The 17,209-nt window shown below is 40.1% G+C and overlaps 1 protein-coding gene across 1 annotated transcript; it reads right to left on the reverse strand.

Moving 5' to 3' along the window:
• Positions 1–1,586: 1,586 nt before the first annotated feature.
• LOC121179651 (myosin heavy chain, fast skeletal muscle-like) lies at positions 1,587–13,962 on the reverse strand. Its single transcript, XM_041034591.1, has 41 exons — positions 13,940–13,962; positions 13,671–13,719; positions 12,978–13,193; positions 12,528–12,671; positions 12,273–12,429; positions 11,995–12,022; positions 11,688–11,799; positions 11,504–11,596; positions 11,358–11,421; positions 11,157–11,255; positions 10,962–11,065; positions 10,187–10,325; positions 9,940–10,058; positions 9,557–9,706; positions 9,205–9,375; positions 8,817–9,123; positions 8,637–8,713; positions 8,459–8,546; positions 8,225–8,342; positions 8,015–8,138; positions 7,779–7,915; positions 7,429–7,684; positions 7,098–7,340; positions 6,831–7,007; positions 6,599–6,744; positions 6,389–6,479; positions 5,914–6,303; positions 5,701–5,827; positions 5,187–5,305; positions 4,896–5,092; positions 4,625–4,808; positions 4,375–4,540; positions 4,136–4,260; positions 3,425–3,733; positions 3,128–3,331; positions 2,915–3,040; positions 2,661–2,831; positions 2,461–2,565; positions 2,266–2,361; positions 1,916–2,047; positions 1,587–1,717 (listed from the first exon to the last, which is right to left on the reverse strand). Exons 3-41 carry the CDS (start codon positions 13,179–13,181, stop codon positions 1,697–1,699), a joined length of 5,820 nt encoding a protein of 1,939 aa, XP_040890525.1. The 5' UTR covers positions 13,182–13,193; positions 13,671–13,719; positions 13,940–13,962; the 3' UTR covers positions 1,587–1,696.
• Between the last annotated feature and the right edge of the window lie 3,247 nt (positions 13,963–17,209).

The raw sequence follows: 17,209 nt of genomic DNA on the forward strand, positions 1-17,209 counted from the left end.
TATATTCCACCACTGTTGTCAGGTCAGTAAAGCCGATGGCGAAGCTCAGGAGCGCCCCCTGCTGGAGCATCAGGTGAACTGAACACCTGACGAGTCAGTTTACCAAATTTACCGACAGGTGAATTTACTCACAGGACAGTTTACTGATGGGCGAATTTACCGACAGGTGAATTTACCGACAGGTCAGTTTACTGACGGGTGAATTTCCCGACAGGTGAATTTACCGACAGGTTGGTTTACTGACAGGCGAATTTACCGACAGGTCAGTTTACCGACGGGTCAGTTTACTGTCAGGCAATGGTGGAGGAAGTACTGAAGCTTAGTACATTAGTAAAAGTACAAAGATGGCTGTCTGATTCTGGGCTGGAGGGCTCAGGCTCACGCTCAGCCGACGTTGGCTCTGGGTTCATGTTGATGTTGCATGTCATTTCCTCTCGCCGGGTGCAGCTACCAAACACGCGTTCTGCCATAAATTGAGGTAACAGAAACACCTGATTGGTTGGCAATGGCAAACAACGCCTTGACGCAATCAGTCTATTTTTTTTCATAAGTATGTATTATTATTTTTACTTAAGTACAGATACGTAAAAAAGACTTAAGTACAGTAACAAAGTAAAAAAAACTTCCACCACTGCTTAACAGAATAAAAGTAACGTACCATCTTTGGCCTCCTGTTGATATTTATATAGAAGGACCAAGATACACAGTTTAAGTAGACAAATACTTATAAAATGTCCTACTATTGTGTGTATATGAGTGTCTTCACTACAGAGAATCTTCTAACAATAACTGCACTTGTATAAAGTTGTGTCTGACTGACATGGTGCCAAAAATGCAGGAGCAAACAGGTGCAATAAGATTAGTGGTGGGAGAACGGCAGCTGTCATTTGTCATAGTGTTAATGAAATGGCTCCCCAGAGAGGAAGCACAGTACTGAGTGGTTGCTTAGCTCCAGAGGATTGGGTAATTTATTTATCTATTTGTTTTTCTCTGTTGTCAGGAATGGCAGTGGAGAAGCAAGCAAAACACTTCTCATCTTGTGTCTCGTGTCTGGTCTCCCTTGTTTTTACTCTGGTGTATTTTTGTAATAAATATTTGGTGTGTTTGTGGAGCAGAGAGACTGATTTTTTTTTCTGTTTGTATTAATCCTGTAAGGAACAAGATGTGGTTTTGGCTGATGCTCTATCCCTCAGGGATCGATCTTCCCAAGCCCAACCTCATTCACTGCAGAGCTGTAGATTACCTCTAAAGAAAGTAGGTGTTTATCGTAATTTCAGTAAAACTTTATGCGTTTTTTTTTTCTACTGTATATTACTGCATTTCATACTTTATACTGTTCTGTGTTGTAGTTTTTGATTCTGTCTTGTGACTGAAATTTCACAGTTTGGTTGTTAAAACCTGATGAAGGCTCACATCATCAGTAAGACTGTCACATGGGCATTGTTCCCATGGGAACAGTGTTTTGAACAGTGGCATCAATGCTGTCTCTTCCTTACAACTTTAGGTTTTAGATTCATATCTTGTTGAGTGTTTTTCAGTCCTGAAGCGTGTCATGACAAGACACAAAGAGAAGTCTGAAGGCAACACACTGGCAACATATATTTATTGAACATACACCTATAATACTTAGTGAGAGCAGTTAACTGAAAAATCATATTTTATGATTCTCCTTTGCATCTCTCAAAGATGTTGCAGATTATTCTTCAGCCTCCTTTCCCTAAAATGGATAGAAACAAAGATAATGAAGGACATGTATTGTAGTTCTCACTTGCGCCATTTAAAATCCATTTTAAGTTAAAATGAAAACGTCACTACTTAAAAATCTGGAGCAGTCAAACACAACTGTCATCTTAAAATCATGCATGCCGTTTGACAGCTACGGTGGCTCGTTGCTTGAGTTTTATTTCTTACTTACTTTTCCAATTTCCCGACTCTTTGCTCTCAGCTTGTTGACCTGAGACTCAGCGATGTCAGCTCGCTCCTGAGCTTCCTCCAGCTCATGCTGAACCTTCCTGAACCTGGACAGGTGAGTGTTGGCCTGCTCCTCCTGTGAGGAAATTCCACACCGGAGTCAACAATCGCGAAGAATGAGTATACAGATACGAACTGATTCTGGTAATTAAGTTTTTACTGTCAGACATTTTACAGACATAATAGAAGTGTGGTTATTTTTTTTTTTTTTTCAGTTTCAAGGTCTGAGTGTACTCCATGCCGGTTTTATTTGTGGCAATACAGTGAATAAGTGTAAACAAGTTTCTGACTCACAGCCTCCTCAGACTGTCTCTTGTAGGCCTTCACTTTCAGCTGCAGCTTGTCCACCAGATCCTGAAGTCTGCTGACATTCTTCTTGTCCTCTTCAGTCTGCAGTAACATTAATTCATGATTAAAATGTATTTATATTCATCTTCGTCAAACGACTGTACCAATAATTAAAATTAAAACAAAAAAACAAAGAAATACCTGATAGGTGAGCTCCTTCACTCTTCTCTCATATTTCCGGACACCTTTGACAGCCTCTGCTCCTCGTCTCTGCTCAGCTTCAACTTCAGCCTCAAGCTCACGCACCTGAAATATCGACAGGTGTTTTTATTACTTCGAGGTAAAAATTTAAACCTGAAACAAAAAGTTGAGATTCTGTTGGCAAGCGAATTCATCGTTACCCTAGCCTCCAGTTTCTGGAGCTGCTTCTTTCCACCCTTCATGGCCAGACTCTCAGCCTCATCCAGGCGGTGCTGCAGGTCCTTCACTGTCACCTCCAGGTTCTTCTTCATCCTCTCCAAATGAGCACTGGTGTCCTGCTCTTTCTTCAGCTCTTCTGCCATCATGGCAGCCTATAGCAGGACAACCATGACTACAGATATTGCTCCAGTACCAGAAAGAGGTAAAGAACTATATTGAAATCATTTTGACTCACATCAGTGATGGCCTTTTTAGCCTTTTCTTCAGCATTTCTTGCTTCCTGAACAGCGTCCTCTACTTCACCTTGGATCTGAACAAGGTCGGCCTCCAGCTTCTTCTTGGTGTTGATAAGGCTGGTATTCTATTATAAAAAAGAAGCAACAGTGAAATTCCATGTCTTCCGTTATAGACAAAGTTTAAATTCTTGTCTGTCAGCCTTTGAGGATACCTGAGAGTGCAGGAGTCCCACACGCTCACTGGCATCAACCAGCTCCTGTTCAGCCACTTTGCGGCCTCTCTCCGTCTGCTCCAGTGCAACTCTCAGCTCCTCGATCTCAGCCAGCATCAGGTTGTTCCTGCGCTCCACCATGGCAACCTGCTCCTTCATGTCTTCCTGACTTCTAATGGCCTCATCAAGATGAAGCTGGGCATCCTACATTGTAAAATATTGATAGCTATATAAGCAAAAACATTCAGCTACTTTTAGAAAGAAGATGCTCTGCCATTTATCCTCCAGTTCAGGTACCTTAAGCTGTCCTTGCACATTTCTCAGCTGTTTCTGGGCTTCAGCTGCCTGGCGGTTTGCATGACTCAGCTGAATCTCCATCTCATTGAGGTCTCCCTCCATCTTCTTCTTGATTCTCAGGGCATCGTTCCTGCTCCTGACCTCAGCATCCAACGTGCTCTGCATGGACTCAATCACTCTCTGGCTGTTCCTCTTGATCTGCTCAATCTCCTCATCCTTCTCTGCAAGTTTTCTGTCAATTTCACTCTTAACTTGGGTGAGCTCCAGCTGAACGCGGAGAATCTTGGATTCCTCATGCTCCAGGGTAGCCTGTGAACAAGTGTGACCTTTATCAACTGGAGCACAGAACAGTTTGTTCATTAAAAATACAGAAACTGAGGCTGAGTCACCAAGAAGAAAAATGGCACTGAGGTGTCAGGTTGAACGCCTTTACAAGATGAGTCTCACACAGGTGTGCCCTAAAGTTCTGGTAATATTTTAAAACTGCCTCGCAGCTAAAACAGAAACAGGAATACAAACTGACACAACTGTGTCTTTTTGATATATACTAGATTTTGTATCTTTACTTAATTTTATATTCATGTAATATTTAACATTTCAGTTTTCTTTACGTCTCTTCTACTTGTTCAATGGCTGAGTGATTTGGACATGTTAGTTCCACTGTCACTGTGTCTCTAAGCTATAATGATTGATATGATGATTCAGTTTTACCTCTGCCTCCTCCAGAGCAGTCTGGATCTCTGATTTCTCACATTCCACTGTCTTCTTTCCCTTCTCAAGCTCATGAATCGTCTTACCGGTCTCACCAAGTTGTTCGCTCAGGTCTGAGATCTCCTCTGTTTAGAATATTAATCAGTGATAAAACCATTAAGTAATATAGATGCTTCAGATAAATTGAACTGGTGTTCAGAGTGCAAATCTTTTGGGGAAAACTGAATTAAGTGTCTTACGTTGCAGATTCTTGTTCTCCCTCTTCAGGGTCTCCAAGTGGTCCAGAGCTTCTTCATAGGAGTTTTTCATTTTGAACAGCTCAGTACTTAAAGCACGAGCCTCCTTCTGAGCTCCTTCCAGCTCAGCCTGGCTCTCTTCATACTTCTGTTTCCATTCTGCAAGAACCTGAAAGTATAACAAACAAATGAGTGTTTTTTTTCTCATCTCATGCAACTAGTCAAAACCATATCTTATTCAACAACGCCTAACCTTGTCAAAGTTCCTTTGCTTCTTGTCGAGGTTAGCAGCCAGAGCATTGGCTCTTTCCACATCGATCATCAGGTCCTCCACTTCACCCTGCAGCCTCTGTTTTGTCTTTTCCAGAGAGGCACATTTTGCATTCACAGCCTCGATGGATTCCTCTGCATCCTGAAGACGCTGGGCAAGCTTTTTCCTGTTCAAACGCACAGTAAATGTGCTTTAGGGTGACTTACAGAATTAATACACGTGGAAACATTGTGATTTCAGGACTGTCCATTACTTAGCCTCCTCCAGCTCCTCAGTGCGCTGAATAGCATCAGTCTCGTATTTGGTTCTCCACTGAGCCACCTCGCTGTTGGCTTTGGACATTGCACGCTGCAGCTCAGCCTTGGCCTCCTGCTCCTCCTCATACTGCTCTCTGAGCAGGTCACAGTCATGACGGGCTGATTGGACAGCATGAGCCAGGGCGTTCTTGGCCTATAATCCAAATGAGAACCTAATTAATATTTGATACCTGTCGTCTGGTGGCCTTTTCTTCTGTGATTATCTGTCTGTTTTCATAGACTGTTACCTTAACTTCCTCCTCTATGTGCCTCTTCAGCTCCTCAATTTGCTGAGTAAAAGCCTGCTTTCCTCTTGTCAGCTGAGACACAAGAGCTTCTTTCTCCTCCAGCTGACGCACAATTTCACCTGATCAGAGATATTAATGTAATGTACATGAGAGAAAAACTGCCAAAGAATATCAGAAAATGATGCTAAGGAAAGGCTAACTTATTTAGTGCACACTGGACAGGGAGTGAGGGGAATGGAAGACAGTTTTTAAAAATAAGGAATAAACAATGGGATGTAAGTAAAAGTTTGATTTAGGTCTCATAATCTTCATTTTACAACTATTTTGCACTGCTGCAACAACAGATGAAGAACCTCAAATGATGCTCCACATTGCCATGTATTGACTATTGAGAGCAGTCAGAACCAACATGTGACTCAGTTTTGAGTGTGAAATGTGAAATTTATTTAGCATCTGGTGAAGGAGCCATGCTTTTAAATGATAATCTAAACATCCCAAAAAGTGAGATTCATACCATTTTCTGTTTGAAGTCTTGCTTTTTGTGCACTGATGTCGTTTAGCTGACGAACATTCTCATCATTCTTAGATTTAAGTTCACTCAGCTGATCCTCTAATGTCCTGCACATCTTTTCAAGGTTTGCCTGATAAAAGAAAACATGCATTAGTATAAAGTTATTTATCTTTTTTTTTTTTTTTTGCCCCCTGTATGAAAATGCAGTGCTCTCACCTTTGATTTGGCGATAGACTCCATATTGCTGCTGAGGTCATCGATCTCCATCTTGTATTCACTTTTCTCTTTCTCCAGCTTCTGTTTGACTCTCTGGAGGTTATCAATCTGTTCTCCCAGCTCTGCCACACTGTCAGCCTGCTTCTTGCGCAGAGCTGCAGCGGTGGCCTCATGCTGCAGGGTGGACTCTTCGAGATCACGACGCAGCTTCTGAAACTCGGCTTCACGCTTCTTGTTCATTTCAATCTGAGCTGCAGTTGCGCCGCCAGCTTCTTCGAGCCTTTCGCTGATCTCCTCAAGTTCCCTGGAGAGATCGGACCTCTGCTTCTCCACCTTGGCCCGAGCAGCCCTCTCAGCCTCAATTTCCTCTTCCAGCTCCTCAATACGAGCCTGAAACACAAAAGGTTTGAGTGAAAATCATTCAGCATATTTGAATTATCTCCTGCTTTTTATGGACACTTGTTCAAAAATATACCTGAAGTTCCTTTATCTTTTTCTGTAGCTGGATTCCAAGAGACTGCTCATCCTCGATCTTACCCAGGAGTTGGCTTATTTCAAAGTCCTTCCTGGAGGGGGAGGTAAATAATTTGGCATATTGAAGTTGTGTTTTAATATGAGTAGAACCTCTCAAATGAAATGAAATGAAATGAAATGAAATGAAATGAAATGAAAACCTTAGTCTTACTTCTTTATTTTCTCCTCAGACTGTTGCTTGTCATTCTCCAGATCCATGATGGATTCCTGGGCCAGTTTCAGATCTCCTTCAAGTTTTCTTTTTGCTCGTTCAAGATCCATACGAAGCTTCTTTTCTTGCTCCAGGGAACCTTCAAGCTAGCAAGGAAAGAGATGTTTCATAAAAACAAAATAAAGATATGATTGGTATGTTCAACATTTGCCTTCAAAGGTGGATTACTTACATCGTCCACTTGCTGCTCCAGCTTGGTCTTGGCTTTGGTCAGAGTGTTGACTTTGTCTTCCTCTGCCTGCAGATCATCAAGGGTCTGTTGATGGGCCTCTTGGAGGGCTTTCTTCTCTTTGGTCAACTTGGCAATGGTCTCATCTTGAGAAGCCATTTCCTCTGTAAGGTTTTTGACCTATAAAAGTTTACATGAATTTGAATTCATAAGAAGTTTTTATCTACACAGAAGTGAAAATATCTTGTTAAAAGACAACAGCCTTGTCACCTTGTTCTCAGTGGCATGTTTCTCCTTTTCCACCTTGGCCAGGGTGAGCTCCAAGTCATCGATGTCTTTCTTCAACTCAGAGCACTCGTCCTCCAGCTTCCTCTTCTTTGCAGTCAGCTCAGCATTGATTTCCTCCTCATCCTCCAGCCTCTCAGCTGTCTCTTTGACTTTGGCCTCAAGCTGGATTTTTGCTTTAATGAGCCCCTCACACCTTTCCTCAGCATCAGCAAGGTTTTCACCTTCCTAAAAGTCAAAGCAAGCATATTCATGTCATCAAATCAGATATAGGATTTTTAGTAGAAATACACATTGAGAGGGTGATCCAACTTACAGACTGCACTTGCAAAAGGAGATCATTCTTCTCCTGCAGGAGGGAAACCATCTTCTCCTCCAGTTCTTTCTTCTTGGCCAGAGCCTTTGTTAGATCCTCTTTGGTCTTTTCAAAGTCCTCTTTCATCTGGGCCATCTCTTTCTCAGTCTCAGCACTCTTCAGCAGAGGCTTGATCTTGAAGTACAGCTTCATCCATGGCCAGGTTTTGACATTCATGAATGAGCGGATGTTGTACTGAATAGAGTAAATAGCCTCCCTGATGAAAACAAAGAAAAACTGAGTCAGAAATATTTAGTGTATAAATAAAATTGATCAAATTCAGCAACACTGATAACAGACAGACACATTACCTCCTTTCCATCATCTTGACAAACTCGCGTCTCATGAGGAAACCTCTGCAGACAGCCTGAGTCATTGTGACCAGCTCAGCCAGTTTCTCATCTCTCATCTCCTCCAGAGTTCCCAGCAGACCGGCTTTGAAGAACACCTGAGGGTCATCATTTATGGTAATGTTTAAGTATTAATGAAAGCTGATCTTATACCTCTTTGGAAACAGCCTTTCCTAGAGGAGTGTTTCACACTCTACCTTGGTGTGGCCAAACTTGTACTGAGAGTGGTCCACATCGATGGATCCTAGCAGTTTCTCTGAGGCCTTCTTGTTGTCAATAAACTGTCCCTCTGGGATGACACTGGCATTCAATACTTTATATCTACGAGTAAAGATTTTATTCAATTAGAAAGGATCAGTTTTGAGATAAACACTTTTCAATGCCTGCAAAAATAATATTTCTGCTACCTCTGCTTGAAGTCACCATAGAGGATTCTGCTGGGGAATCCTTTCCTGCAGATCCTGATGCCTTCCAGCACACCGTTACACCTCAGCTGGTGGATGACCAGGTGGTTCTCCATAAGGCCTATGATGTATTGTTAAATAAAAATGTTTGGTAAGACAGTGATACAATGACACACATAACAATCAAAGCACATTACACATCTACTTTGACTGGCACATTTTCCTTCTGTTAAGTACCTGGAGTCTTTGATTCATTGGGAATCAGGCAGCGCACAAAATGAGGATGTGTGCTCCTCAAATTAGTCATCAGCTTGCCTAAATTCTCCTGGGGAATTAAGAGGACATTAAATTTGAAAAAGGCTCTAAATTAGACACAACTGCAGTGAAGTATGTAAGTAATTCTTTCACATCTTACCCTGAACAAAGCAGACACAGTCTGGAAGGAGCCACCCTTCTTCTTGCCGCCTTTCTTACCACCGCCGCCACCCTCAGCTGTCACAGGAACAACAGTTACATTGAAAGGGTTAAATCCAACACAAGTGATGAGTTTTCAATTTTAATATCTCAGAATGTGGAGTCACATAACAGTATGTACCTTCTGATGCAGCATGGGATGCATACAAGAAGGCCAGCAGTTTGACTGAAGACTTCTGGTAGAGCTGAACCACTGAGTCATTCAGGGGGTCTTTGTTCTTGTCCAGCCAGCCAACAATGTTGTAATCGACAGTACCAGCATAGTGCACCAGAGAGAAATGGGCCTCAGCTTTGCCTTTGGCGGGTTTTGGCTTCTCAAAGGACTTGCTCTTACCGAGATGCTGGTCATACAGTTTGTTCTTGAAGGTCATGTCTGTTGCCTTGGGGAACATGCACTCCTCTTCAAGGATGGAGAAGATGCCCATTGGCTGTCATGAGGAAATTATTATTTAAAACAAAAGCTCATCAGACAGTTTTCCGTATTTATGAATATGCAGCATGTAGTTCACCTTCTCAATAAGCTCAATGCAGGCAGCCAAATCCATGCCAAAGTCAATGAACTCCCACTCAATTCCCTCTTTCTTGTACTCTTCTTGCTCCAGGACAAACATGTGGTGATTGAAAAACTGTTGCAGTTTTTCATTGGTGAAGTTGATGCACAGCTGCTCCAAGCTGTTAAACTAAAGAAGTTCAAACATCAAATGTCAGCAAGGGCCTTAAGTAATACTGAATAAAAACTGAATTATTTGTACTCTTAGCTTTAATGTACCGTGATTGTGAAATGAAAACCTTGTGCAACATTATCTAAATTAAGTTGTACAAGATTATGTTGTATCTGTTGTATAAGTCAAACACACTTACATCAAAGATTTCAAAGCCAGCAATATCCAGGACACCGATGAAAAAGCTTCTGGGCTGCTTGGTATCCAGCATCTCATTGATTCTGACGACCATCCACAAGAACATTTTCTCATAGACAGACTTGCAGAGAGCCATGACAGCATTGTTGACCTGATTTTACAGAGTAATGGTACAACATTAACAATGACGGTGTAAAAATTAACAAAAGGTAGTTTAATGTCTGGAGGTTAAAACAAGCTACAGAGCATACAGAGCTGAGCTAACGACTTTATGAGAGCACTCGTGAACCTTTAGCAAGGAAAATATAATCAACATATGAAAGTGTCTTCAAATGTGCATCAGTTAGTTTTGTTTCCTATCTCCTCCTTTTTATCTTCTCTTACCTGAGGGACGGTTTGTCCTTTGGTCACATACTCGTTCCCAACCTTCACTCTGGGGTAGCATAGTGCTTTGAGCAAATCAGCGGAGTTCAGACCCATAAGGTAGGCGATTTTATCTGCCACTAAGAAAAGAACACAAATACTCATCTTTAAAACCCATAATACTTGGGTAAAGTCATCAGTGCACCTCTAAATCACAAGTCAAAACCAGTGGTACCACACTAAAGCTTATGGTGTGTGGGTTTCCTACCCTCAGTGCCATCAGGCTCAGCCTGCTCTTCACGCTGCTTTTGCTTGAATTTCATGTTTCCATGATGCATCACAGCTCCAGTCAGCTTGTACATGCTTGCCTTCTCTTCAGCAGTGAAGCCCAGGATGTCAATAGCAGTCTGAGATAAAAAGAGAAAGTTTAAAACACAAGCTGATATTATTCTTGGAAGTAGACAGTCATTGCTGCCCTCTGCCTCTCCACACTTATAACACAGCTTATTTAGCTTTAAAGCAATAAGCAGCATGATCTTGGTAAAATCAAGATGTTGTAATATTGTCAGTGCCATTCTGTCTCCTCTACACTAGTTTCTGATAACTTTTAGAATTAATTTCAACAATTACTGATCACCTGCAATTCTTTGTCTAGACTAAATGTAATCCCCAATAACACAAATCACAAGATGAGGTTGAGATTCTGGGTAAAGACACTCTTAGTTTTCCATTTATATGTTTAGGTGAATTACTATTATTTCCCCTTCTTAACTTAAATGGGGGAGGACATTAGAAACCCCTCTTCATATAATTCAGTCAAGTACAACACTACCTTCAATAACTGCCTCAAAAATGACCATAGAGTTTAATTAAACCATTGATGACAAAAACAGATAAACTCTCAAAGCTTCCTAAAATTTGGGTTTATTGCTGTAATAAACTGGTAACTTGGTGTACGTAACAAAAATATTAATTATAAACATGAACATAAGCCAAATTTGTTATTGCAGTAAATGTAGTCAACAAAGTAAAGTTGTCCTTACATCAGTAGCGATGAATTCTTCAACGTCATTGATACTCTTGACAGTGATTTCACCCTGACTGATCATAGGATAGTCATATGGATTTGTGGTGATCAGCAGACCCTCTGAAGAAAGGAAAAAAAACACACTTAAATATAGCTGAAAACATGTCATTTTCTTTAGAATGACTGGCAATATTATTGATAAATCTCACACCTATGAGCTCGGGTTTGTGGCCTGTCATGATCTGATAGAAGATGTGGTAGCTCCTCTCAGCTGACAGCTGGAACGTCACTCGAGACTTCTCCAGCAGATCTGTCGATCGAGCAGATATACACAAGGCAGAACCTTCTGTTCAACGAACAAAAGGTACAGGAACAAACTGAGGTACATCTTCTGTTTCCATTTCCAGCTTACATGTTTCAATATCTGCTGAGGCCAACTTCCCAGTTGTTCCGAAATGGATTCTGATGAATTTACCCTACTCAACAGAAGACTGTAAATTAGAAAAATGGCTTGAAAACTGAAATTGTGTGAAAAGACTCAGGTTAACAAACACTTACAAATCGGGATGAGTTGTCATTCCTCACAGTTTTGGCATTACCATAAGCCTCCAGCAGTGGGTTGGCTGCAATGATTTGGTCCTCCAGCGACCCCTTCATTCAGTAAACAGGGGAAAAAAATGCTTTATACCTAATGGTCTAAGATCATATTCAATATGTCTATGTCAGCTTTGTTGGCATTTACCTGCATTTTTCCAGAAACTGCTTCACTTTTCTTTCCTCCAGCCACTGCGATTGTCGCAAAGTACTGGATGACACGTTTGGTGTTGACGGTCTTTCCTGCACCAGATTCTCCACTTTGAGCATAAAAACAGCTCAATTAGCACCACAAACATCTTGTTTTAGGTTAACTAAACAAATCTTGAAAGAAACTCCTGTTAAGACTAGCTGTCCAGCACATGCTGCCCAGTTGATATCACAGATTTCTTCCACATGTAGTTGCATTGATTTCAGGCTTGCACTGATTTTGGGGAATCATTTGCAAAACTTACGTGATAAGGATAGACTGATTCTCGCGGTCTGTGAAACAAGAAACATGGTTTCATATTATTCACACACTTCTTAAACACCTGCTAGCATGAACTGATCACACTGTATTGTTGCATCCATTTATCATAAACAGAAGTCAGAATGTCTTCAGAAATTACATCATTACCACTGACAACAAACCGTTGCTGTAGATATCAAAATAGTGTTTAATTTTCAAAGGCTGGCATCTCTTAAAGAGTCACTAATCAGGACAGACAGCGGCTTATGAAATGATTGATACCTTGCAGCATGAACTGATAGGCATTATCAGAGATGGAGAAGATGTGGGGAGGAGCCTCAACTCTCTTTTTTCCTCTGTATCCTGCTACAACCACTGCATCATACACTGGGAGCCATTTGTAGGGGTTCACAGTGACGCAGAACAGCCCTGAGTAGGTCTGTGGAGACAGAGAAGGATTGTTACTAACACACATCTTTCTCTTGTCGTCTTAAGTTTCATCTACTCAATCTAATGTGCTGATCAGATCAAACTCACATAAATCATCCATGCTGCATAACGCTCTTTGAGGTTATACAGCACAGCAGGCTCACTGAGGTGGGTCATCATGGCCATGTCCTCAATCTTATCAAACTTTGGAGGGTTCATGGGGAAGACTTCATCTTCTTTTACAGTTATAGTCTTCCAAAGAGAAAGAAGAGGTCAAAGTCACAAGTCAACATTGTGCATAAAACAGTCCACAGGTTAAATTTCATAAAAACAAAAACAGATATGTCTAGCACTCAGAAATCAGCTTCAAATCTGTTATGGACTCAGTAGAAGAAGATTCTGGCACAGAACAACACAAGACATACACTGAATTCATGCACTGTTATGTCAACTTAGTTTACTTTACAGAGACAATCACCCAGTCCCACATTCAATGTTCTATGAAACCACGCCAGGGTCAGTGTAGACGTATTTTTATTTAAGTGCCATCACTCTCACCTTTCCATTGAGAGTCTCCACGGTGGCTTTGCCACCCTCTCTCTTTGTAAGTTTCCCCTTGAGGTACATTTCAGAGGGCTCAGTCACAAAGTACGCTGTTTTAGCATCAAAGGGAGTGTTTTGAGCTTCAATTCTCTCCCTCTCTGGCTTGCGGAGGTAAATGGCTGCCGGGCCAAAACACTCCATTTCTGCGTCCCCACTCATGATGATCCTTTACTGCAAGTAAGTAAAAACAAGACACAGCACTCAGTTATTTCAGCTCTTATTTCATCACTGCTCGAAGTCTGCTCCCATGAGGGCTGCTCGCCCCGCTACAGAAGAAGAATGAAAATGCTGTTAATGTTAAAATGAACTCAAAAAGCAGAGAGAAATTGGCAGTGCTATATTTTAGTTATATCAGTTATGTCACATGTTAAATTAATTAGAAATTAAAAGTTACATTTACATGCACACTTTGTTAAATTATCTATTTTCTAAAACCTGTTATAAAATTATCAGACACTGACTAATAATAATTATTAGTTAAGGATGTTAACATCATTAACAGAGTGAGATGCACATAATTGACTGTTAATTGTCACACACAAAATGAAGGTTCAACACTGACATAGCAAAGTAAGACTTTTCACATATGTACACATCTAGTGATCAAAATGTCTTTGTACTAAACCAGTGATAGAAGAAATAACATACCTTCTTCCCTCCCCCTACAAGAACAGATATTGATGGTCTAATGAGGGCTCTGAAAACAGAAACACAAACAGTTTAAATTAATAACTGCAACAAAGGTATTCCATTAAAAAAATTTAACTTACTGTACACTGATGTCCTGGCATAAGCACAGAGCAGTTCTGTATTCACTTTGTATTCACTTTGGTATCTGGCAATACGTGATCATGCCCTGCATTGTTCATTAAGCTGCTGGCTTTCCTCCTGCTAATAAAAGACTCTAACTCACTCACCTTGAGTGGCCGCCTGTCAGTCCTTGGGGGCGTCCAGCCTTCCTTCTTATATAGAGAGATCACTGTACACTCAGCAGAAATGACTTGCTTTATTTGGTCATGTAGTTTTAGGCTCTTTGCTTGAGTATTTTTGCCTCTAATCTGATCTCTGACATCTTTCATCACTGATCAAAAGGTTGTTTTATCACAGATTAAACTCCGGTCACTTTCAGTGTCAGAGTCTCTTAGTTTGCAGAGGCAGGTTTTAGACAATGACAAGAATTTAAATGGGAGATTTTACAAAGCCTGTTCTTTAAATGATAGAAATGATTATGATTCATTAGTGAGTATAAATGGCAAAGATCCTTACTGGTGTCATCATCAAATTAAATCAGCTTTACAAACTAAAACACACTTAAATAGTGTGTTGATGTGATGTTTTCCCCAGTCATTCATAAGAAATCTGTTCAGTATGATTTATTTGTTTTAAATAGAAACCACAATGTCCTCAGGGGCTGCAGTGTGTGGCGAGACAAAGCACATAACACATTTGTCTCATTGTTAACTATTTTATCAGATGCTGTTAAAATGGAGGCAGAATATAAAAGTGTATAAATAGATCAAGAAACTTACAATGCGGCATTTTCTAACCGTGTGTAAATATTGTTCTGGCAGGCATATCAGTTACTGAAGTTCAGACATTGTTTTGGTCTTTACGATAATCTCCTTAATGCACCTTGGCACTGCAGAGGATCTGAGTTTAGCCGTGGAGAAGCTCTCATATGTCACTGGTATTTTGTTGCAGAGGGCTTGCAAGTCTTTCCTGTGACAAAGGAGCAGAATTGGACCTAACAGTTGCTAATCTAAGAACCTGTGAGAATGATGATACCTTATGATAGCTGAAACACTCGCTGAGGTCTACGTTTTATGAAATCCCAAACTTAATTGGATTTGTTCTGCAGGGAGGAAGGACAATAGAAAGTAGAACAATATCTATATTTATAGCACTTTAATTTCCTCTCTCCGGGGGATAATTATGTATCCAGTAAAATGTGACATACAGTATGCATCCTTGCTTTGATGTTGTGTGTCCCCACACAGTATTGAAACATCTGCCTTTGTTACAAATAAAAATCTATTTCACAACAGTGCCATTCAAAATACTTTTATATTTTAAATTTCATTGGGTGGGTATCTTGGAGCAGAACCTATGCTTGTGTTAATGTGATAAAATTACAAATGTCACCAATGCACTTTAAAAACTGTGTTTAATTAATCCAATATTAATCTAAATGTCAACAATTTTAATTCCTCCTGTGGACAACCATAAGAAACAGCTGAGTTTTAAACAGATAATGAATGACAGTATAGTTAAACCCAGTCGTAATTGTATAAAATGTGTCTTCACAAGAGAATTATTATAATTTCTGACAAATACTGTACATTAACAAACACTTAAAAATGTCCTTATATCTGCTTAGTACATTATAGGGGAGAAAAGTTTACATTTTTCTCATCTCTGCTGTATTTTCAATACGTTTTTTTTCTCTCTCTCTCTTTGGGAACAGAACTGATTTTACCAGGTATTTCATTTGATCTAAGAAATACAGTCCTATTTAATGACATATTATCCTAAAGAATTTCTGCAATTACTGTGGAATAATTTAGGCTCCACAGCTGTATTGGCCTTCTTATACTGCATAAAGGAACAGATAGGTGACAACTGCAGGGTTCCTCCTTCTATTTTTGTACATATTACTTCCCAACAAGTCTACAGACTGAGTAAATGTCTCAGTAGTAGTCTCAGTCCTCTTACTTATTCATTTACTTAGTTTCTTTGCTGTTTTTCGGTCTTGTGATTTTCTGTTTTCCTTCTTTCTGTTGCTGTGGTTTTATTTTTTGTTTTTTTTTAATGTGTTTTCTACCCTGTAAAACATTTTGAACTTTCTTTGTAGAACAATGTCTATATTTATAGCGCTGTACTATGCAAATAAACTTAAACTTGGACTACTGTGAAGTGAATGAAGCCTCTGCTCTTTCTTGTGACTTGGGTCATGTGATGGAAGCTGCTCTCATTAGAGCATGTCCTTTTACTTTTAATACTTTTACTGGCTATTCAAGATTTGTTTTTGAAATTGCAAGTGTAAAAATTTAACAAGCCTTAATGAACTTAAAAAATGATCATCTTGTCATTTGAAAGTGAAAGGTTACCATGTTTATGCTCTCTAATATTAGTATACATGACTTCGAGGGAGATGCCGGGGGGCGGGCAGTGTCAGGTTTCCATTAATCCCCTACTGACAAAGCTCTAACACAGAGGATTGGTTTCACAATTTTTGACCCACAATTGGCTTTAAAAAACTCAGACCACTCTTATAAACCCACAGAATGCCAAATATTCAGTGATCCACTGGGCCTGATGTTTGATTTTGTTGTGACCTATGAAGGTGTGATAATCCTAGAGCTCAGACTGATGACAGACGTGTCCATCTAAACAGGGTCGTCTGGCTGAGTCTAGTCGAGGTCGAAGGGCTTCAGCTTTCTAGGGACGACCTCTGAAATCTGATACTTTGAACTACCAGGACCACAACAGTTATTAAAAGATTGCAAAAAAGGAAATTTCTAAAATTTAATTTCTATCTTTTTAAATAATTCATTTCCACTGGCCTGTATTTTACATGTTTACAACTGATATAAAAACAAATCTATTACAGCATCTGAAAACTGGTATAGTTGTTGTAACGTTTTGATTTTATTTTCATTGTAATGTTTTTTTGTATGACGCCTTATGACCCTTACAGCTTGCTCACATAAACAATAAAACCTCAAATGAAAAAATGATACAAAGCAGTTTTCCCATTTTTGTTTTGTTAATCTCAGCTTACTTTATACCTGTCCATTCCCATACATGTTAACAAACTCAGATTTTTGCATCTAAATCCTTTTTTTTTTTTTAATAAATCACTTTCACCTCTCATATTTTCAAGCATATCAAATTGCATCTCTGCATTTCTGACAGTCTAACCAGTCAGTTGAGGACAGATGGGGCTACCTCAGATGTTGACCTGCTCATCTCCCCTCTGTGCTGCTGAAAGTCAAAGGTTTAAACACAAAGGCAGCTGTGTCCTTAGGTGGAACCACTGCTGTTGACAAGTCAACTGACCCTATTATATCACCTATTCTAGTGGTATTCATGACTTCGCATGTAGCGTTCCGTGCTTCATAAAGTGTCCTGGTTTACTTGTCGCTGGGACAGTAAACTCTATAACTGTCGGTTACAGCTCTATTGTC

This window comes from Toxotes jaculatrix, chromosome 3 (assembly GCF_017976425.1).
Source record: "Toxotes jaculatrix isolate fToxJac2 chromosome 3, fToxJac2.pri, whole genome shotgun sequence".
NCBI classification, from domain to species: domain Eukaryota; kingdom Metazoa; phylum Chordata; class Actinopteri; family Toxotidae; genus Toxotes; species Toxotes jaculatrix.

Coding starts and splice junctions, on each gene's coding strand:
- LOC121179651 (XM_041034591.1), bottom strand. CDS start 13,181: ATGAGTGGGGACGCAGAAATGGAGTGTTTTGGCCCGGCAGCCATTTAC. Junction 12,430..12,527: donor ATGCAGCATGGATGATTTAT/GTGAGTTTGATC, acceptor CTGTCTCCACAG/ACCTACTCAGGGCTGTTCTG. Junction 11,597..11,687: donor CAGTTTCTGGAAAAATGCAG/GTAAATGCCAAC, acceptor TACTGAATGAAG/GGGTCGCTGGAGGACCAAAT.